General features: G+C 40.4%; 1 protein-coding gene across 1 annotated transcript in view; it reads left to right on the top strand.

The window, feature by feature from the left end:
* Positions 1-293: 293 nt before the first annotated feature.
* LOC135336353 (uncharacterized) overlaps positions 294-22,969 on the top strand; it is a 39,350-nt gene continuing 16,674 nt past the window's right edge. The window contains exons 1-40 of the mRNA XM_064532116.1: positions 294-492; positions 3,535-3,663; positions 4,602-6,002; positions 6,188-6,337; positions 6,538-6,744; positions 6,896-7,030; positions 7,182-7,382; positions 7,581-7,715; positions 8,233-8,442; positions 8,769-8,909; positions 9,299-9,538; positions 9,769-9,906; positions 13,148-13,339; positions 13,532-13,708; positions 13,829-14,011; positions 14,214-14,393; positions 14,491-14,673; positions 14,830-15,009; positions 15,101-15,283; positions 15,485-15,664; positions 15,762-15,944; positions 16,089-16,268; positions 16,366-16,548; positions 16,742-16,921; positions 17,022-17,204; positions 17,369-17,548; positions 17,649-17,831; positions 17,979-18,158; positions 18,257-18,439; positions 18,633-18,812; positions 18,915-19,097; positions 19,241-19,420; positions 19,516-19,698; positions 19,853-20,032; positions 20,124-20,306; positions 20,511-20,690; positions 20,788-20,970; positions 21,137-21,316; positions 21,415-21,597; positions 21,806-21,982. Coding sequence (XP_064388186.1) covers positions 324-492; positions 3,535-3,663; positions 4,602-6,002; positions 6,188-6,337; positions 6,538-6,744; positions 6,896-7,030; positions 7,182-7,382; positions 7,581-7,715; positions 8,233-8,442; positions 8,769-8,909; positions 9,299-9,538; positions 9,769-9,906; positions 13,148-13,339; positions 13,532-13,708; positions 13,829-14,011; positions 14,214-14,393; positions 14,491-14,673; positions 14,830-15,009; positions 15,101-15,283; positions 15,485-15,664; positions 15,762-15,944; positions 16,089-16,268; positions 16,366-16,548; positions 16,742-16,921; positions 17,022-17,204; positions 17,369-17,548; positions 17,649-17,831; positions 17,979-18,158; positions 18,257-18,439; positions 18,633-18,812; positions 18,915-19,097; positions 19,241-19,420; positions 19,516-19,698; positions 19,853-20,032; positions 20,124-20,306; positions 20,511-20,690; positions 20,788-20,970; positions 21,137-21,316; positions 21,415-21,597; positions 21,806-21,982 — 8,341 coding nt within the window. The 5' untranslated portion in view covers positions 294-323. The remainder of the gene's footprint in view (positions 493-3,534; positions 3,664-4,601; positions 6,003-6,187; positions 6,338-6,537; positions 6,745-6,895; positions 7,031-7,181; positions 7,383-7,580; positions 7,716-8,232; positions 8,443-8,768; positions 8,910-9,298; positions 9,539-9,768; positions 9,907-13,147; positions 13,340-13,531; positions 13,709-13,828; positions 14,012-14,213; positions 14,394-14,490; positions 14,674-14,829; positions 15,010-15,100; positions 15,284-15,484; positions 15,665-15,761; positions 15,945-16,088; positions 16,269-16,365; positions 16,549-16,741; positions 16,922-17,021; positions 17,205-17,368; positions 17,549-17,648; positions 17,832-17,978; positions 18,159-18,256; positions 18,440-18,632; positions 18,813-18,914; positions 19,098-19,240; positions 19,421-19,515; positions 19,699-19,852; positions 20,033-20,123; positions 20,307-20,510; positions 20,691-20,787; positions 20,971-21,136; positions 21,317-21,414; positions 21,598-21,805; positions 21,983-22,969) is intronic.

Genomic DNA, 22,969 nt, shown 5'->3' with positions numbered 1-22,969 from the left:
CAGTGTTTTTCTCGTAGGCTTTCAACTCCTAGCCTTAATTGATACACTGTCTGATATAGCCCTCTGTGTATGTTCTGTCCCTAACATGCGGTGGCTTGTGGCTTTATCACTATGCTTGTGGGCGTGTAGCCCACTTGACTTTGCTGACTGTGCAGAACAAAGTTCATATGTGAGTTTGACCAGACTCAAGCTTTTAGGTTGAGGCGGGTATTCGAGACTAGGTTGACGCGCGTGTCCATGTATACCTCACTTGCGCATGCGCACCGAGACATAATTATAAATGTAGAGAATCCAGCTAATGAATCAATCAATAACTGATCTGAATGTGCCTTTTCTGTACTGTAAATGTACTATGGCAAGGCTATATGCAACCAATCAGCTATAGATTTAGAGATTATATATACCTGCACAAGAGAATGAGGATTTCTTCAGTCTCCAAGATGCTGCTGATTGCCATCTGTATGCTGGTAGTAAGCTCTACACATGCACAAGGTGAGTCTTATCAATATAACAAACGAGATGGCTCCAGGATAATTGTACATGCAATGACAGGTGTATTATAATTACAAACGAAGGTACTCAATATAATTATATAATAAATATTCAACAAATGCAGTACGTGCATGCAGCCTGGTGCACAAAAACATTAAAGGATAATGTGTTGCAACCACTGGCCACGGCTTGCATGTAACCATCTGGTGCATTACGTGGTTAGTCTGCACAATCGTGTGAAGTTGTGTACTATACATTACACTAATGGATCTCTTGCCCACATCATACGGTGAAACCTCACAGACCGTGGTGCTGGGAATTTAGTACTTCAATGGAACCTCTTGCATTGATTAATTTGCAAGCATGCTGTCTAAATTATAGTGCATGAGACTTCATAATTATAGTGATGTATACCGCCAGGAGTACATTAGGAGGAGCAGAAGAGTAGGAAGATGTTTTTGTAAGGGGGTGCTGATGTAAAAATTTGGGGGTCCGGGGGCTTGCCCCCGTAAAATTTTGGCATATATCACTATCAAAATTTGCCAAAATAATTAATTCTACGTGAGTTTACCTAGATAAATTATTCTGCTATATATTATACTTTAAATCTATAGCCCCTGAGAATCTGTTAAGTGGGTACAATAAAAAAAGAGGTTCATGTTCATCATCAGGTTCATGTTCATTCAATTGCTCTACAATACCATCTTCAGCTTCAGTTTAATAGTATAGATCCATCTGCATGTGACAGCATGTCTATTTTGATCCAATTAATACACTTGATCTATATCTATAGTTAAAGTTCATGGAAACGATGTCATGTTTGCATGCTCTTTAACTCTTTCCTTGGCAATATGTTGTAGAAATTACAACAACGGTAACGAATCGTTATGATGAATTAGATGAAGTTGTATGTGAGCTCCTCCCTGACAAACAAACTGTAGTCTAGGTAACGGCCTTATCAGTCAAGTAGGCTAAAAATCTGTGTCCTTTGATGTCTCTTTGTGCATATGTAGTTAAAAAAAAAAAAAAAGAAACCTTTGACTAGCCTGGAAGAGTAGCAGCAGTAGTAGTAGGAAGAGTAGCAGTAGTAGTAGCAGTGCAAGCAGGACTAGACTAGATTAAAAAGTTGGTGGAAGGAATAACTGACCGTTTGGACGTCACCTGGCTGCCAGACTTTCATCTCGACTCTTCCCCCTGAGTAGCTGGCCTTTCTCTAAGCCACAAAACTGAGCAAGAAGCTGAAGAAGCAGCTAGACAGAGACATGTACCTAGCCTTGAGAATTGGGAGGCGTGGCTCAACTAGTTAGCCCAGCCCAGAGGAATTGTTACCGTGGGTACTGAACAACCGTAGAAGTACAGCTACCCCTGGCTTTACTGAATTAACTAGCTGTGTCTGCTGTCTAGTTGGACCAGATTTAGCTAGATAATGGGGTAGAGAATAGTTGAGCGGTGCTGTGTGTAGCTTGAACTGTACTGGCTGGCAAGAATCTAGTAAGCACCCTATGCACTGATAACTCGTCAGAATGGAGGGTATGTTCTAGGGATCTGGACAGCTGTACATCCAAAGGAGCCAGGGAGTGCCAATCATCTTCTCCCAGTCTCTGACACGCTAAACAAAAGGAGCTAGAACTGGGAGTCCCAGCTTGAATTGCTAGCCGGATCTAGACTAATAGAATGACATGGAGGCTTGGTCCACACTAGCCTCGATTCCAGGCGTATTTTAATGCGGCCTGGAATCGAGGCTAGATCCACACTAATTGATCGACCTAAAGACGCTCCTGTTCCAGACTTTCACAAATGGTAAGGAAAGGGTTATAAGAGATATCTACTACGATGTGGTTCATCTAGCTGACCTTTGTACTGTGTACGTAACTATGCTAGTATAGCTAGCTCAGTAACATTTTAGCTACTACATGTAGCTTGACCACTACTAGCCTCGACCCCCGGCCGATCCGTCTCAAATTGAACGCAAAAATCGGCCTGGGACCGAGGCTAGACGACTACTAGCTAGCTGTTCTGAACTTCATGGAGCAAGTAGGTAAGGTAGCTTGAGATAAGGGGGTGCTCCAGCACCCTGAGCACCCGTGCTTCCTACGCCACTGAGGAGTATGCAACTGTAGCAGTTGTAGTGTAAACCACGTTACGATACGATACAAGTATGTCACGTTAATTTTATTCATGGCTAACAGTTTACACAACTAAAAGTGTTATGGATTCAGTCCTAGATGTAGAATGGGATGTGCGATGACTCAAGGGCGTAGCCAGGGAGGTGCAAGCACCCCCAACCAGCCTAGTCAGTTATACAAATCACAGAGAAATGTATCTGATTATCCAGCTATCTTGCTGCAGTTAGGCTGTTAGCTAGCTAGTATAGGCAAGGAAAACGATTCAGTCTCTAAGCTGTGAGCTATTCTGGCTTAAATCTATACATGTATAAACTAGTTCTCTTTTGTGATCGTGGCCAGCAAATAAACGTTTAGCCACGCCCAACTTGGCAGATAAGTTAATTATGGCGTCATTAATAAGAGGTGTGGCTTTCTGTCAACCAAATTTCAGGCCTCTTTCATCTCTATGATAACACCCCTTTCTCCAAAATCCTGGCTATGCTCCTGTGCGTGGGAGTTGGCCTCTTGATATACTCCTGATACCTATATAGCAGGTATATATCGAGGGTATAAATGTTCGTGGTTTTTTCGCTGATCAAGCATCTACCGCAAATATTTATACCCACGAATTTAACATTACATGCATGCATGCATGCATGCTGCAGAAAGGCTACTATTCCATGAAAATGAAATCCAAAACCTTTCGATAATGCATGGTCATTCCGCGAAAGTTTATACTGAAATGTACTCGCTATTGTACCACTTCAAAGAGAAGAGTTCCTTGACAATCATTGTATACATAATAGGATACTTATAGCTGTTCAATGATACAAAAATGATACAAGAAACATTATATTAGAGCCTTCAAAATATAGTAGTAAGCAGCAGTCTTACAATTTTAGGTTGTATTTCATGCAATGGTGTCCATGTACTGCAGAATCATGTTTTTCTTCTCTCGATTGCCACGGTGATGTATTTGGTGGATTCCCTGCCACTCTGTCAGGCTGCTGTGTCCCCAGTGGAGGGTTGTCATATGGAGAAGGTCCTCAATGCTCTAACTGCTACAGTAAGTATTGATTGAACATAATTATTATGCCTCGGTGCGCATGCGCATGCAAGCAAGGTATACAGTACTGTGTTTGTGTGTGTCTGTGTAGACTGCTATACAACTGCTCAAAGATCAACAAAATGCAGGTAAGAGTTATATGGCTTATCCCTGGAGCGTGTGGAGACGTTGAGATATCTATATACGAATCCAATTTGCATCAGATCTTTCTTGGCATTCCCACACTAAGGCACTTTGTAAGAAGTCGAGAAAACTTGTTGGACTGCTACACAGAAACTTCGCAACTCATTCTCCCCCTATACTGTTATGCTGAAACTATACGAATCTTTTATTAAACCAAATCTTGAGTATGCTTCGATTGTTTGGAACCCGCACTTGAAATGCAACAATCGAGGGTATGGAAAAGGTTCAAAAGTTTGCAATAAAAGTTTGCCTATAAAGCAGTGGACAACTCTTTGGATCTTTTGAAACAAGCAAAAAACTACCAACGCTAGGACAGAGAAGGGCATTGGCCAGCCTGTACCATCTATTCAAATTAAGTTACTACGAGCACACACCTAAGAAGAGACACTTACCATACGATATAAGACATGTTAATAATCTGTCTCTTGCTCCAGTTTTATGCAGAACCTCGGTCTATAATAACTCTTTCTTCCCAACTATTATGGAACAAGATTGTAGCAAATTGTGAACTTAGCGCTTGTACTTCCTTTTAATGATCTTTCAGTACTTAGTATGCATTGAATACATAGTTATACTATTTTTAGAGTACTAACTTATTAGCTTTTGCTATTTCTTGTATCCTGGAATTTCTGAATTGTAAAAAAAATGTTTTCTTTTGTAAAGCATTATAGCAAATTTACAAAAAGAAAACATTTTTATTATTATTATATATACCTGCGGTGCTTTTAGTTATTGTACTATATAATTATACACAGGTGAGGGAAGTTTCACAACCGAGGGCAATTCCTTTTTCATTGGTTTCTTTGCCAACGTAAAACTAGACGTGAGCTCCAGAATCAACAAAGTTTGGTTTGCTGTCAAATCTGTAACTAACCAACAAGTCATTGTCTTTGTACAATCTCCCTTGAGCAGTGAAGTCAACAAATACTCCACCCCTTTTGAAATTGATTTTCCAGCTGACAAAGTTAATCTCCAGAGCCCTGAAAAGAGAAATCAAGGTTTCTTCATCTACTCCGAAGAAGGAAAACCTATATCAGTGATAGCTCTCGCTGAAGAAATTCATTCCTCCGATGCTTTCAAAGTTCTTCCTTGTGTGCATCACCCTAGCGACGGTTACGAGTATTATGCCGTGTCAGTGCCAATTTCGCAGATAGAACGGCAAGATGATGATGAAGATGACGATTTTTCCCAAGCCAGCGAGTTTTTAGACATTGAAGAAAGAAGTGCATTGGTTATTGTAACTACTGAAGATAACACCACATTGCAAATCACTTTAACTCAAAATGTTTATCTATTTGCTGACGATTTGAAGGATCAAGTTCCTAAAGGGAAGATAGAAGCTGGTCAGCCAGTAACTATTAACATTGCTAAGAAAATTCAAACTCTATATTTGGGCAGTGATGAAGATTTGTCAGGTTCAAGAGTCGTGTCCGACAAACCGATTGCGTTCTTTAGTGGTCACGAGTGTGGAACTGTTCCCAGCAATATCAGCTATTGTGATCACATGAACGAGCAGATACCACCCACTGCTACCTGGGGCAAGCAATTCATCACTGCTCCTCTGGCTAATAGGACCTCCGGTGACACTTTCAAAATTGTAGCCTCAAGGGATAATACGAATGTTCAAATTAGATGTACTAGCGACAAATCAATGTCAGTGTCTCTGAGTAGGGGTGAGATAAGTCAGTTTGTTTTATCTTCTGATGATTCTTGCTACTTTATGTCGAGTCAACCGATTCTACTCGTGCAGTTTTCTATGTCAAGTACTTTAGATGGCGTGTTTCTTAGTGACCCGTTCATGATTGTTGTACCCCCTGTGGAGCAGTATCGCAGCCGCTACAACACCCACTCGTTTAGAAGTTCTGTCAGTACTAAAGATCAGATTGGGTATTACTTTTTGAATATTCTATTTCCAGTTCATACATTACCATCTGGAATTCGTCTTAATGACAGGAACATTTCAAGCAGCGAAATAACAGAAATTCCATGTCCTGATAGCGAAGAAATTTGTGCTTACTCGATACTAGTTGAAGGTGTTAGCGACTCTCCGATACTACGCCACGTTGACAACATGAGGATCAATGCGATTGTGTACTGGTACGAATTCAGAGTGGGCTACGGCTACTTTGCGGGAATGACCCAAAGGCCTATTGCATGTGAGTTAAGTAAATGTGATTTAAGTAGATGCTGTACCTAAATTGTAGGTTCAAAATAAAGCAATTTGGGATCGAAATATAGCAGTGGACAATTCCTAAAGTCTTTTTGTAGTACCGTTTTGTGTTGTAAAGTATACGTAAAATTCCTATACTCTTTCACGGTTTTTTTTTCAATCTATCCACAGTGCCAGCTGTTTCTTTAATATCCAGTATGTTCACTGCATTCGAGAATAATAGCTCCGTAAACGTGACCGTAATGAGGGAGGGGGATCTGGATTCGGAAATTGTTGTCAAACTTAAAACATCTCAGCTGGTTGAAGATAATGTTGCTATTGGTGAGGGCTATGCATAAAATTAATAGAGATGTGCCTAGTGCTGGAAAGAAATTACCCTTCTAAGCTATTTGCATTTTAGATAACAAAACACTGATCTTTACATATTTTTTGATAATTATAGTTTCTATAGTGTCAAACAAGCAAGATGAAACCAATCACTGTATTTATAGTGCAATCATTCAATTTTGTCTCTATCTCAGCCGGTGTTGACTTTGTGCATACTGAAGAGAATGTGACATTTGCACGAGGTGTAGATCAAGCCCAGATAACTATCCCACTGATCAACGATGTCTTCCCTGAGGCAACGGAATCATTCCAAGTGTTCCTGTCTGCCTTCCCCGGAGTGTATATTCAGGCTCCGGCAGTCGCTACCGTTGTTATCAATGATCGAGACCCTGATTTGCCTGGTATGTTCATGTGATAATTATAGTATGTCAGCAGAACTTTATAACGATAATTTATGTGTTTCAATCTCACTAATATACGTAGTTTTTCATTCGTATAGCAATTAAGATTTTGTGCACACCAAATTATAAAGGGGTCTGTATTTACTGGCAGTAATGAATGTGAGTTTCTCTGCGGTGTCACTGAATGACGTGGAGGGGAGCGTGGTCAGATTCACGCTTGACAAGACTCAAGGGGCAGTGGGTGACGTCAGTGTCAGACTCTTCACTAATGATGACTCAGCAATTGGTGAGCATTACATCACTATTCCCTATTATAGCCTTCAAGTTGTGGAGACAGATCAAGGTTCTGTCTATTTTATCAGTTTAATAATCTGCTATATATCAATGCTCATCAAGTTTACAGATACCTCCGTAATGCATTCCCGCCTCACCCACAGCTGGTAGGGACTATCAGAGCATTGATGAAGTGATTACCTTTGCCATTGAGGAGCTGCAGTACGAGGGAACACTGCTCATCATGAACGATGAAGTTGTGGAGAATGTGGAGCAGTTAAGTCTTCAGATTGAGGCCCTAGATGGAATGTTTCCTGTGAATGTGGTGGACGCAGCTGCCATGGTTACTATCACTGATGATGATGGTGAGATCTCGGATGCATTCACACGACGAGCAATATTTCAGTAGAGCATGTAAAACAGATGGAATAGTATGAGCTATACATTTGATTAACTACTGTATTTTATTCAGCATGCATGCAGTTAATGTTGTAGGCTAAATTCTGTTATTGGTGACTTCACGACATGTACAGTACAAGCTGCATGTCATTACTTCACTTCAGTTGCTGTGTTCAGTTTCCTACAAGCAACATACTCCACAAACAAGTCAGATTTTGTTGTACAAGTGTCTTTGGAGTATGGTGTCCTCGACAGAACTGTTGAATTGCAGCTGATAAGCCAGAGTGGATCTGCAATAGGTATATACTGGATATCTACTCTTATGTTCATTGATGTCTGTCATGAGCCCCCGGCTGCGCCAAGGCTCGCAGTTGACTTAAACAGAACACGATCCAAGTAAATAGGAGTCTTCTATAACTTTAACATGAGAACAGAACTGAATATAACTCCTTCTCTAGCTATTTTATACAGACACATGCACCAAAGATCTAGATTGTTCTACAACACCCACAAAGTTCTAGAATACTGAACCTCTGGAAGGTTCTTAACACATAAAGTTCTGGTCCTTTACCACGGAATGTTCTAGTTCTTAATTAACCCAGTCACAGAATGTTCTAGTTCACCACAATGTCCTAAAATAGAGCGTGGGTACATATACTCTATTGTAATGATGTGACCGAGTATATTCAGTATGTGGATGCCATATTGTCCTCGAGAACTATACCACTATAATTATTGTTAAAACCAGTAGGCTTTTAGCTATTGGCACCATTTTTGTAGCTTTTAATAATTATGTCTCTTCTCTATATATCCCAGAGAATATGGACTATGTGGGCATCAATGAGACAGTCGTATTCAGTCCCGATGGTCCCTCGTCTGTACCAATAACGATAATGATCATTCCCGATGGTCTAGTTGAGAGAGATGAGACATTTTCTATCGGCTTGACAATCTCCCAACAAGACGCTACTGGGAACATTGTCATTGGAAGAGACGTGGCTCAGATCACCATCAATGACTTAGATAGTAAGTTAATGCTTTTATGTTTATTTTATGGGTATAGATAACCAGCTAGCATAAGATCCACAAATTGGAGCAACGTTGGTTTGATGACTTGGTTTAGCATCTGTGCATATATACACTGTAAAAAATGGTGTGTGGTTTTGACGCAAGTGCGTGACTATGGTGGCAATTATCAGGAAAAAACGCAAGAAAAAAACGTACGTTTGCCACAATAGCCACGCACTCTGCGTCAAAACCACACATCATTTTTTACAGTGTAGAGCTTTTTTAGGTTTTGGATATATATAATTATTATACCCCGAAATGCTATATACATTTTATTTCTCCAGCTGCTGTGATTGTGCTTGAAGGTGTGAGGAGTGTTATTCGGGAGGGAGGAGGCAGTGCTCGGTTCAATATCAGACTACTCTCTGGTGAACTAGGGATACCAGTGGATCTAGTGTACTCTACATACAACATCAATGCCACAGGTACTGCATGGCACACTGGTTATGGTTTTGTCCTCAGATATTCATTGCTATACATGCTATTTTACGCAAACATTTCAGCTGATATTTAGAATTGTATCAAGCTTGATGTAATACTTGTGGTTACAGGCCTGTACTAATAAATCTAGAGTAGCGTTTAAACTATTGCTAAAAGTATTTGTAATTAAGTTTTGTGGAGCAGCTAAATACTATATATACGGAATTTCGAAGGTGAAACTCTGTCGATTCCGAATTATCGAAAATTAAATACTCACAAAAGAGAGAGGGATGGTATACATGTACAGTGCCATTCTCAAAATGATTTACTATGCATTAATTGGTCTCGATATACAGTACTTGTTATTTTTATTTGCTCAATTCTCACCATGCAGGTGGAGACTCAAATCTGGAGGACTATGTGGCTGCTTTAAATGAGCCAGTCACACTTTCTTCACTATCACCAATCTTTGAAGGACTCATCGTAGTCAATGACGATGGAGTGTTTGAGGGAGAAATAAATGAGAGGTTTGGAGTGCAGCTGTCTCTGTTGTCTGGAGTTCCTGACAGAGTCACCATTCAAACTTCTAGATCTAGTATTGAGTTTCAGATTGAAGACAATGATTCAAGACAGGGTGTGTATATAGTCAACCTTTAATTGTGAAGTAGAGATGATACAAAACAGCGCCGTGGTTTCAGTTCTGTAAATTGTAAGTATGATAGGTTTGATTGAGCTCATTTCCCCCTAATTTTATCTCTTCATTCGTTTTAGAAAATCGTATTTAATTTTTTTGTCTACTAGTTTCGCCTCTTCCTAGCTGGAGAAGGAGAAACAGACCATTTGATAATTATCTCTCCTCTGCAGTTGCTCGAGTTGGATTTTCCCAGAGTAGCTTCACCACAGTGGAGGAGGCTGGAACAGCTGTTCTTGTTGTCAATAGCAATGGCGCTAACCCCGACCCAGTCATTGTCAGTTACACCGTGGAAAAAAGGAACACACAAGGTATTACAATTGAGTTGTATAGAGCTGATTTAAATAACGCCTATAACTGGTACTGTGATACAGTGGAACCTCCATAAACGGACACCATTGGGAAACAACCTTTTGGCCGTTATAATAAGAGAGGTGGTCTTCTTTGGGAGGTTTCGATTGCCAGCTATGTATGCTCTATGAGTCATTTCTTGCTGCAAATCAATCTTGGAGCTTTGCTAACTGCTTCTTTAGCTCATACAAGCTTTGAAAAGGCTGTAGGGACAAGCTACAGCCAGATTTTCACGATTGTTGTGCATAATAATGCTATCTTAGCAATAATTTTCTGCTAATTCTGGGTGTGGCTGTCCGTTCTGGGAAGTAATTTTCCATTGCTAAAGCTGATCAGGGACTAGAAAGCTGCTTGTTATAGGGAGTAGAGAGGTGGTCGCTCCTCAGAGGTTACTTGAAGTCATTGTAGTTTCAATCCGGACCTTGAGCTTTTGGCCGTTATATAGCGTGCATGTGGTTGCATTTTGGAGGTGGTCGTTAATGGAGGTTCCACTGTAATTATGTTATAGCCCATGAATAACATTAATTTCACAACTTGAGCAGGATTTAGCAGAATTTAATACCAGTAAAATGAGCTAAACAGTGAAATGTACGTTTATTATGGCTGGATATTACGTTGTAAGTGTCGTTTGGCAGATAAAATTGAATTACGATAAACTATTGTTGTTTGGTGCTATATCGCACAATAAAGCTTGCATAAATAAGGCATGACATAAGTTAGAACTGTGCCAGATAAGTATGATTAATGCATTAATCCTCGGGACAGATCCGCAAAAATAATTAGTCGAGGTAGAATCGTTTTTAGCCACGACCATTTTCTGAAATGCGGCCACACCTCACTATATTCTGGCCAAGCTGCAATGTCCTGAGGGTGACCAGATTAACGAGAGTTTACATAATAGTTAGATACTGTTTAGGAGGTATCTATGGGAATTATAAGCCCAAAGGCCTGCTGTAGTATCCTGAGCAAAGCGAGGGTACTACGAGTGCCTGCGGGCTTATAATTCCCATAGATACCTCCTAAACAGTATCTAACGAGTTAGTTGCTAGGTTCATTTCAACGAAAGAATGGACGCGGACGAAGACGTAGGCCTAGACAAGCTCTTTTCAAAAAGTACTCGGCATAATAATGACCGAGCCCATAGACCCCGCCCTCTACGACATAAATGTGGAAGCGGAGCTGGCTACTTTTTCTACAGAACAAAGAAAGGAGGAGAAGCTGGACGAGCCAACAGAACCTGCACAATCTTCTCTACCTAACTCAAAGCGAATGAAGCTTTCTTCAAGCAGTGCCTCTACCTCCAAGCAAGTGCGTACATGCATTTGCACCTCAGTTAACAAAAAATGAGATGGAAAAATTGAAGAGTGCTATTCCTAATAGCACAACTTCAGATACAAAGTACTACTTCAAGCTATGGAATGACTGGTGTGAGTACCGATTAAAGTGCCAAGGGGATGTTATTCCACTATTGAGTGACCTGAAATCCGAGGAACTATCCGAGAACCTGAAATGCTTCATTTTTCAGATTCGGAAAAGAACGATGGCCCAGAGAGCTGGACTAGGGTCACAAAAGAAGAAGGCTGAACCTCTAACAGAAGAAGAAGAAGAACTTCTATGGAACAAAGGTCTTCTTGGATGCAAAACTCCACAAGCACTGGTTGATACGGTACTTTTTATGAATGGTGTCTACTTTGCTCTACGAAGTGGTAGCGAACATCGTCAATTGAGGTCAGAACCATGCCAAATTCAAGTAATTGAAGTTGAAGGACAGCGGTCGTATTTGAAATACACAGAAGACATATCAAAAATCGACCAGGAGGCTTGAAAGGCAGGAAACTCAAGCCGAAAAGTAGTGTCTCACTACAACAATCCCGAAAACCCTGAAGAATGCTTCGTTCGGCTATTCAAGCTTTACCAACAGCTCCTGCCAAAAGATTGTCCTAAAAATTCATTTTACTTTCGAGCCTTGAAAAACCCAACACCTACTACTTGGTTTTCGAACAAACCAATTGGCCACAATACGTACGCTGGACCAAACAGTGGCTCGACTATGCTCTGCAGCTAGTATTAAGGGGTACCGAACGAATCATTCTCTCTGTGCAACTGCTGCTACTAGACTCTACAATGCTGGAGTGGACGAACAAATGATAATGGAAACAACTGGACACCGAAGCTTGGAAGGAGTTCGCAGCTACAAGAGAACTTCTGAGTGTCAAAAGAAGTCAGTTTCAGACATCCTCAACGTAAAGCCAATTAACATACTGGCACACACTGATCACTCACAGATGGCAGTAGTGCAACAGAACTCACAAACCAACTGCTGTCAATTTATGCCTCCAAACTTTAACTTTAGTACCTGCAACGTTACCATCAATCTCTCTATGCCTACATCCAACAACCAACGTATTAACAGCGACTGAACATTATAATTTTATGTCATTACCAAAAACAGAACAGTTACTTCTCATTGTTTTTTATAACACAATCTACAAAAAACATGTTTGAAAAACACAAAATAATGAATGGTTGTTGTGAACATGAAAATTACAGGTTTATATGAGAATTTACAGGTTAATATGGGAAATATAAACCCTGTACTGACCAATCAGATTGCTGGATTCTGGGCTACTAGTAACTAATGTACGTACATGCACCTACATTATTGCTTCACAGCCTGTAATGTAATTGTGATATAAAAACACAGTATAATTATTGTTACAAAGGCTGGCTGACAGACTGTGCCGCATTGTGCAACACAGCTGAATAAATATGTAGTACAATAACATGTGGAGGAGCTATGAGCATATGTAGCATGAGCATATTAAGTAGTATATGTACATGCATGGGTTGTCAGAATTAAAGTTTTGTTTGAAGTATTCCCAGAAGTAGTGATAGAGTAAGAGGGTATTCTGGTGCGTTGATATCCATGGTGGGCATCAAGTAAATTCCATAACTTTGCAATACGATTACGAGAGTAAAAATGTTTATTTGTTCTATAGTGTTTGGCTTTGACAGCGAGTTTGTTATTGCAAACGGGTGCGAACAGTAACAAATTTTATGTGATCTCTTATGTTGAAGTTATCCGATGGTTTCTTTAAAATGACTTCACTAGGAACATTATGTCATACCCCAGTACTTTAGAGGTATATAGTAGCAATAATAATTATATGCAGCTGACCACTCACACACATAATTATACAGATGGCAGTGATGTCACTGTTACCAGTGGTTCCCTAATGCTGTTCCCTGGAGTTTGGAGTGTACCTCTAACAATTGAGCTCACACAAGACACCACTCCAGAACCATCCGAACTATTCAACGTCACACTCACAGCTGGAGATGACGTTTCCCTGGAAATAAGCACTGCCACTATCACCTTACTAGACACAGATGGTATATAAGAGAGCACCTTAGTAGCTAGATGTATCGGCTTCTATAAAATGAGTGTGCCTATACTACCTTTGCACCTTCCATTTCACATATTATGTACTAAGTATGCAATTACTTGCACACATTGAGAAACAAGGGGCCCTTTTTAATTGATGGATTCCTACTGTCAATACACTTCTATATATTCTTGCTTAGTACCCAACTGTGGTCCCCTCTCCCCACCCCCTAATGGAAGTGTGATCACCCGCTCTAGTACCACAGCGTGTAACGTAGCTCTATACTTGTGTGATGATGGATTGGTTTTGAGTGGATCTACAGTTCGATTTTGTGATAACAATGGATTGTGGATTCCAGATATACCTACATGCAAAGGTCAGCATGTAAAAAAGCGTAACAACGATTTGGAATCGAGTGGTCAATATCTGAATGTCCTTTAATAATAGGATGCCATTTGTAATTTGCCTCATCCCACATGCATTCTTTGTTCGACAGTTCCAACTTGTGGGCAACTGTCTAGGCCTGTCAATGGAGATCTATCTTTGTCCGACGATGTAAATGAAGGAAGTGTGGCAACGTACACCTGTGACGAAGGGTTCAATCTGACCGGATCAACCACTCGTATCTGTACCACTAAAGGAGGATGGACTCTGATTGCACCTGTCTGTCTGAGAGCAGGTAGGGAAAATGATTCCCTAATACCATAATTTATAATTATGTATAGACTCAATAATAATTACAGTCAATTTTAGTAGACTTGTGTGAACAGCCCCTAGTATATTATTGGAGTGACACCTTACCAATGCTGCTACTATGGTGTCTTTTTAAAAGCAGCAGATCAACAATACTTATAATAATGTTTTCATAACTCACAATGCAGTTGCTGACTGTGGTCCCCTCTCCCCACCTACCAATGGGAGCGTGGTCACACCTTCTGGCACCACTACTGGTAACTTAGGTTCCTACTCGTGTGATAATGGACTGGTTTTGAATGGTTTTTCTATTCGATTCTGTGACAATAGCGGATTGTGGACTCCAGAAGATATACCTTCATGTGGAGGTCAGCACGTTAAATGATTAGTGAATATTATTATGGTATATAGCAGTCACTCTGTCCTTTACTTTAGTTATAATTATGTTCAAACTTCATTCGACAGTTCCAACTTGTGAGCAATTACCAGAGCTTGTGAATGGAGATCTATCTTTGTCCAGTGGTGTAAATGAAGGAAGTGTGGCAACGTACACTTGTGACGAAGGGTTTATTCTGACAGGATCAATCACTCGTACCTGTACCAGCAATGGAGAATGGACTCTGATTGCACCTGTCTGTCTGAGAGCAGGTAGGGAAAATAATACCCAATTTTAGTAGACTTGTGTGAACAGCCCCCTAGTATATATTATAGAGTGACACCTTACCAATGCTGCTACTATATGGCGTCTTAATTAAGCTATTGAAAAGCAGCAGATCAAAAATGCTTTCATAACTCACAATGCAGTTGCTGACTGTGGCCCCCTCTCCCCACCTACCAATGGGAGCGTGATCACACCTTCTGGCACCACTACTGGTGACTTAGGTTCCTACTCGTGTGATGATGGACTGGTTTTGAATGGTTTTTCTAGTCGATTCTGTGACAATAGTGGATTGTGGACTCCAGAAGATATACCTTCATGTGGAGGTCAGCACGTTAAATGATTAGTGAATATTATTATGGTATATATAGCAGTCACTCTGTCCTTTACTTTAGTTTCTAATTATTTCATCCACAGTTCCAACTTGTGGGCAATTACCAGAGCTTGTCAATGGAGATCTATCTTTGTCCGATGATGTCAATGAAGGTAGTGTGGCAACGTACACATGTGACACAGGGTTCAATCTGACCGGATCGATCACTCGTACCTGTACCACTAATGGAGGATGGACTCTGATTGCACCTGTCTGTCTGAGAGCAGGTAGGGAAAATAATACCCTAATACCATAATTTTAAATTATGTATATAATTATAGTCAATTTTAGTAGACTTGTGTGAACAGCCCCCTAGTATATATTATGGAGTGACACGTTACCAATGCAGCTACTATTGCGTCTCAATTAAGCTATTGAAAAGCAGATCAACAATGCTTATAAGAATGTTTTCATAACTCACAATGCAGTTGCTGACTGTGGTCCCCTCTCCCCACCTACCAATGGGAGCGTGGTCACACCTTCTGGCACCACTACTGGTAACTTAGGTTCCTACTCGTGTGATAATGGACTGGTTTTGAATGGTTTTTCTATTCGATTCTGTGACAATAGCGGATTGTGGACTCCAGAAGATATACCTTCATGTGGAGGTCAGCACGTTAAATGATTAGTGAATATTATTATGGTATATAGCAGTCACTCTGTCCTTTACTTTAGTTATAATTATGTTCAAACTTCATTCGACAGTTCCAACTTGTGAGCAATTACCAGAGCTTGTGAATGGAGATCTATCTTTGTCCAGTGGTGTAAATGAAGGAAGTGTGGCAACGTACACTTGTGACGAAGGGTTTATTCTGACAGGATCAATCACTCGTACCTGTACCAGTAATGGAGAATGGACTCTGATTGCACCTGTCTGTCTGAGAGCAGGTAGGGAAAATAATACCCATGCAATTTTAGTAGACTTGTGTGAACAGCCCCCTAGTATATATTATAGAGTGACACCTTACCAATGCTGCTACAATGGTGTCTCTATTCAGATCAACAATACTTATAACAATGCTCACAATGCAGTTGCTGACTGTGGTCCCCTCTCACCACCTACCAATGGGAGCGTGGTCACACCTTCTGGCACCACTACTGGTAACTTAGGTTCCTACTCGTGTGATAATGGACTGGTTTTGAATGGTTTCTCTATTCGATTCTGTGACAATAGCGGATTGTGGACTCCAGAAAATATACCTTCATGTGGAGGTCAGCACGTTAAATGATTAGAATATTATTATGGTATATATAGCAGTCACTCTGTCCTTTACTTTAGTTATAATTATGTTCAAACTTCATTCGACAGTTCCAACTTGTGGGCAATTACCAGAGCTTGTGAATGGAGATCTATCTTTGTCCGACGATGTCAATGTAGGTAGTGTGGCAACGTACACCTGTGACACAGGGTTCAATCTGACCGGATCGATCACTCGTACCTGTACCACTAATGGAGGATGGACTCTGATTGCACCTGTCTGTCTGAGAGCAGGTAGGGAAAATAATACCCTAATACCATAATTTTAAATTATGTATATAATTATAGTCAATTTTAGTAGACTTGTGTGAACAGCCCCCTAGTATATTATTGGAGTGACACCTTACCAATGCTGCTACTATGGTGTCTTTTTAAAAGCAGCAGATCAACAATACTTATAATAATGTTTTCATAACTCACAATGCAGTTGCTGACTGTGGTCCCCTCTCCCCACCTACAAATGGGAGCGTGGTCACACCTTCTGGCACCACTACTGGTAACTTAGGTTCCTACTCGTGTGACAATGGACTGGTTTTGAATGGTTTTTCTATTCGATTCTGTGACAATAGCGGATTGTGGACTCCAGAAGATATACCTTCATGTGGAGGTCATCACGTTAAATGATTAGTGAATATTAGTATGGTATATATAGCAGTCACTCTGTCCTTTACTTTAGTTTATAATTATGTTCAAACTTCATTCGACAGTTCCAACTTGTGGGCAATTACCAGACCTTGTGAATGGAGATCTATCTTTGTCCGACGATGTCAATGAAGGTAGTGTGGCAACGTACACTTGTGACGAAGGGTTCATTCTGACAGGATCGATCACTCGTACCTGTACCACTAATGGAGGATGGACTCTGATTGCACCTGTCTGTCTGAGAGCAGGTAGGGAAAATAATACCCAATTTTAGTAGACTTGTGTGAACAGCCCTCTAGTATATTATAGAGTGACACCTTACCAATGCTGCTACTATGGTGTCTTAATTAAGCTATTGAAAAGCAGCAGATCAACAATGCTTATAATAATGTTTTCATAACTCACAATGCAGTTGCTGACTGTGGTCCCCTCTCACCACCTACCAATGGGAGTGTGATCACACCTTCTGGCACCACTACTGGTAACTTAGGTTCCTACTCGTGTGATAATGGACTGGTTTTGAATGGTTTTTCTATTCGATTCTGTGACAATAGCGGATTGTGGACTCCAGAAGATATACCTTCATGTGGAGGTCAGCACGTTAATTGATTAGTGAATATTATTATGGTATATATAGCAGTCACTCTGTCCTTTACTTTAGTTTATAATTATGTTCAAACTTCATTCGACAGTTCCAACTTGTGGGCAATTACCAGAGCTTGTCAATGGAGATCTATCTTTGTCCAGTGGTGTAAATGAAGGAAGTGTGGCAACGTACACTTGTGACGAAGGGTTCATTCTGACAGGATCGATCACTCGTACCTGTACCACTAATGGAGGATGGACTCTGATTGCACCTGTCTGTCTGAGAGCAGGTAGGGAAAATAATACCCAATTTTAGTAGACTTGTGTGAACAGCCCCCTAGTATATTATAGAGTGACACCTTACCAATGCTGCTACTATGGTGTCTCTATTCAGATCAACAATACTTATAACAATGCTTTCATAACTCACAATGCAGTTGCTGACTGTGGTCCCCTCTCACCACCTACCAATGGGAGCGTGGTCACACCTTCTGGCACCACTACTGGTAACTTAGGTTCCTACTCGTGTGATAATGGACTGGTTTTGAATGGTTTTTCTATTCGATTCTGTGACAATAGCGGATTGTGGACTCCAGAAAATATACCTTCATGTGGAGGTCAGCACGTTAAATGATTAGAATATTATTATGGTATATATAGCAGTCACTCTGTCCTTTACTTTAGTTTGTAATTATGTTCAAACTTCATTCGACAGTTCCAACTTGTGGGCAATTACCAGAGCTTGTCAATGGATATCTATCTTTGTCCAGTGGTGTAAATGAAGGAAGTGTGGCAACGTACACTTGTGACGAAGGGTTTATTCTGACAGGATCAATCACTCGTACTTGTACCACTAATGGAGGATGGACTCTGATTGCACCTGTCTGTCTGAGAGCAGGTAGGGAAAATAATACCCTAATACCATAATTTTAAATTATGTATATAATTATAGTCAATTTTAGTAGACTTGTGTGAACAGCCCCCTAGTATATTATTAGAGTGACACCTTACCAATGCTGCTACTATGGTGTCTTTTTAAAAGCAGCAGATCAACAATACTTATAATAATGTTTTCATAACTCACAATGCAGTTGCTGACTGTGGTCCCCTCTCCCCACCTACAAATGGGAGCGTGGTCACACCTTCTGGCACCACTATTGGTAACTTAGGTTCCTACTCGTGTGACAATGGACTGGTTTTGAATGGTTTTTCTATTCGATTCTGTGACAATAGCGGATTGTGGACTCCAGAAGATATACCTTCATGTGGAGGTCAGCACGTTAAATGATTAGAATATTATTAATTATGGTATATATAGCAGTCACTCTGTCCTTTACTTTAGTTTGTAATTATGTTCAAACTTCATTCGACAGTTCCAACTTGTGAGCAATTACCAGAGCTTGTGAATGGAGATCTATCTTTGTCTAGTGGTGTAAATGAAGGAAGTGTGGCAACCTACACCTGTGACACAGGGTTCATTCTGACAGGATCAATCACTCGTACCTGTACCACTAATAGAGGATGGACTCTGATTGCACCTGTCTGTCTGAGAGCAGGTAGGGAAAATAATACCCAATTTTAGTAGACTGGTGTGAACAGCCGGTATATTATAGAGTGACACCTTACCAATGCTGCTACAATGGTGTCTCTATTCAGATCAACAATACTTATAACAATGCTTTCATAACTCACAATGCAGTTGCTGACTGTGGTCCCCTCTCACCACCTACCAATGGGAGCGTGGTCACACCTTCTGGCACCACTACTGGTAACTTAGGTTCCTACTCGTGTGATAATGGACTGGTTTTGAATGGTTTTTCTATTCGATTCTGTGACAATAGCGGATTGTGGACTCCAGAAAATATACCTTCATGTGGAGGTCAGCATAAATGATTAGAATATTATTATGGTATATATAGCAGTCACTCTGTCCTTTACTTTAGTTTGTAATTATGTTCAAACTTCATTCGACAGTTCCAACTTGTGGGCAATTACCAGAGCTTGTCAATGGAGATCTATCTTTGTCCAGTGGTGTAAATGAAGGAAGTGTGGCAACGTACACTTGTGATGAAGGGTTCATTCTGACAGGATCAATCACTCGTACCTGTACCAGTAATGGAGAATGGACTCTGATTGCACCTGTCTGTCTGAGAGCAGGTAAGGAAAATAATACCCAATTTTAGTAGACTTGTGTGAACAGCCCCCTAGTATATTATAGAGTGACACCTTACCAATGCTGCTACTATATGGCGTCTTAATTAAGCTATTGAAAAGCAGCAGTTCAAAAATGCTTTCATAACTCACAATGCAGTTGCTGACTGTGGCCCCCTCTCCCCACCTACCAATGGAAGCGTGATCACACCTTCTGGCACCACTACTGGTGACTTAGGTTCCTACTCGTGTGATGATGGACTGGTTTTGAATGGTTTTTCTAGTCGATTCTGTGACAATAGCGGATTGTGGACTCCAGAAGATATACCTTCATGTGGAGGTCAGCACGTTAAATGATTAGTGAATATTATTATGGTATATATAGCAGTCACTCTGTCCTTTACTTTAGTTTCTAATTATTTCATCGACAGTTCCAACTTGTGGGCAATTACCAGAGCTTGTCAATGGAGATCTATCTTTGTCCGATGATGTCAATGAAGGTAGTGTCGCAACGTACACCTGTGACACAGGGTTCAATCTGACCGGATCGATCACTCGTACCTGTACCACTAATGGAGGATGGACTCTGATTGCACCTGTCTGTCTGAGAGCAGGTAGGGAAAATAATACCCTAATACCATAATTTTAAATTATGTATATAATTATAGTCAATTTTAGTAGACTTGTGTGAACAGCCCCCTAGTATATATTATGAAGTGACACGTTACCAATGCAGCTACTATTGCGTCTCAATTAAGCTATTGAAAAGCAGCAGATCAACAATGCTTATAAGAATGTTTTCATAACTCACAATGCAGTTGCTGACTGTGGTCCCCTCTCACCACCTACCAATGGGAGTGTGATCACACCTTCTGGCACCACTACTGGTAACTTAGGTTCCTACTCGTGTGATAATGGACTGGTTTTGAATGGTTTTTCTATTCGATTCTGTGACAATAGCGGATTGTGGACTCCAGAAGATATACCTTCATGTGGAGGTCAGCACGTTAAATGATTAGTGAATATTATTATGGTATATAGCAGTCACTCTGTCCTTTACTTTAGTTATAATTATGTTCAAACTTCATTCGACAGTTCCAACTTGTGGGCAATTACCAGAGCTTGTGAATGGAGATCTATCTTTGTCCGATGATGTAAATGAAGGAAGTGTGGCAACGTACACTTGTGACGAAGGGTTCATTCTGACAGGATCGATCACTCGTACCTGTACCACTAATGGAGGATGGACTCTGATTGCACCTGTCTGTCTGAGAGCAGGTAGGGAAAATAATACTCAATTTTAGTAGACTTGTGTGAACAGCCCCCTAGTATATATTATAGAGTGACACCTTACCAATGCTGCTACTATGGCGTCTTAATTAAGCTATTGAAAAGCAGCAGATCAACAATGCTTATAATAATGTTTTCATAATTCACAATGCAGTTGCTGACTGTGGTCCCCTCTCACCACCTACCAATGGGATTGTGATCACACCTTCTGGCACCACTACTGGTAACTTAGGTTCCTACTCGTGTGATAATGGACTGGTTTTGAATGGTTTTTCTATTCGATTCTGTGACAATAGCGGATTGTGGACTCCAGAAGATATACCTTCATGTGGAGGTCAGCATGATAAATGATTAGTGAATATTATTATGGTATATAGCAGTCACTCTGTCCTTTACTTTAGTTTCTAATTATGTTCAAACTTCATTCGACAGTTCCAACTTGTGGGCAATTACCAGACCTTGTCAATGGAGATCTATCTTTGTCCAACGATGTCAATGAAGGTAGTGTGGCAACGTACACCTGTGATGAAGGGTTCATTCTGACCGGATCAATCACTCGTACCTGTACCACTAATGGAAGATGGACTCTGATTGCACCTGTCTGTCTGAGAGCAGGTAGGGCAAACAATACTATATCAACTGTGTACTTATTATAATTAATGTCTTGAACCTGATTATAGCTAGACTAACGGTAAACCACTGTATAGAGTGTCAACACTTCCTCTGCTACTAAAATTATTTTTATGCTTATCATGCAATTGGAACATGTTGGCGTAATTATATGTCTCAAATGATAGAATAATTCACTGTATCCACCATGTAGTTCCTGACTGTGGTCTCCTCTCCCCACCCCCTAATGGGAATGTGGTCACACCCTCTGGTACCACAGCCGGTAACGTAGCTCTTTACTCGTGTGCCGAGGGACTGGTTTTAACTGGCTCTACTGTTCGTGTGTGCGGGAATAATGCACTATGGATCCCAGAGGCACCCACTTGCGAAGGTTGAATAATTGTTGAGCACTGGTTGTATAAAAGGATCTACATGTTCTATCTTTCCATACGCGTGTAGTACTAGCACTCTATTATTATTACTTTTTAATAAGTGGTTACATCAGCGTTTTACATTCAAATTGCGACTCATCACCAAGTGTGCAAATAATTGTCATTATCGCTTGTTATTGCACACTAGGAAGTGCTTTTTATTTGGAATAAAATGTGTTCAGCAGTGAGAGAACAATAATTTACACACTTTAAATAGTTATACAATGCAATGTTTATCAGTCTCTTTTCATGTTTTCTGATGCTGCTCTGTATCACTTTTCGCTACATGAGGCTGAGGGTCAGGAAGTTATCAGTGTTCAGTTTAGCAGTCACTTTAATGCATCGAACAGGCATCAGTGTTGGGATTGGGAAAGCGGAATATTGCACATGTAGAAGTGTACTGCACCACCATTTAAGCCTCTTCAGGCTCTTGTATGTCGTTTTGGCTTCAAAACGGTTGTCACAATTTTATTCTGCTATAGCGGCGCACGTTTCCTCTTCTGATACACTGGAGCATGATAGAAAACAAGCACACGCATTTTCAAAACGGGTTGCTGGTTGCAACGTTTTTTTTTCTTCTTTTCTGTTCTCTACAAAATCTTTGCCTAATTCGCAAGCTCTCTTGCATGGTGTTGTATTTGTTTTTTGTTTTTTAGCCGTTTTCTTAAATTCGTCCTTAACTGAGAGAAAATCAATTTTGCTGCTACACATCCTTCTGGTTGACATGCGTAGATTCAACCTGAATTTTGGTTGCTAAGCAATAAATGTGCATTGTCCCTAATTGTTACGGGTATAATAATTATTGTTATGAGGGTATAACATTTCTCAAATTATATCCTCGAATATTGTATCGCAAGTATGCGCCAAAAGGCTGACTTTGACTTGTCCATGAAAATTTAATCTGCATAATCATTCAGCTCCTTCCAGGAAAGTTTATATCCTAGCTT

Source organism: Halichondria panicea, chromosome 5, assembly GCF_963675165.1.
Source record: "Halichondria panicea chromosome 5, odHalPani1.1, whole genome shotgun sequence".
Classification (NCBI taxonomy): Eukaryota; Metazoa; Porifera; class Demospongiae; order Suberitida; family Halichondriidae; genus Halichondria; species Halichondria panicea.
The sequence above is the reverse complement of the archived record's forward strand: the minus strand, read 5'-3'. Positions and strand labels throughout refer to the sequence as shown.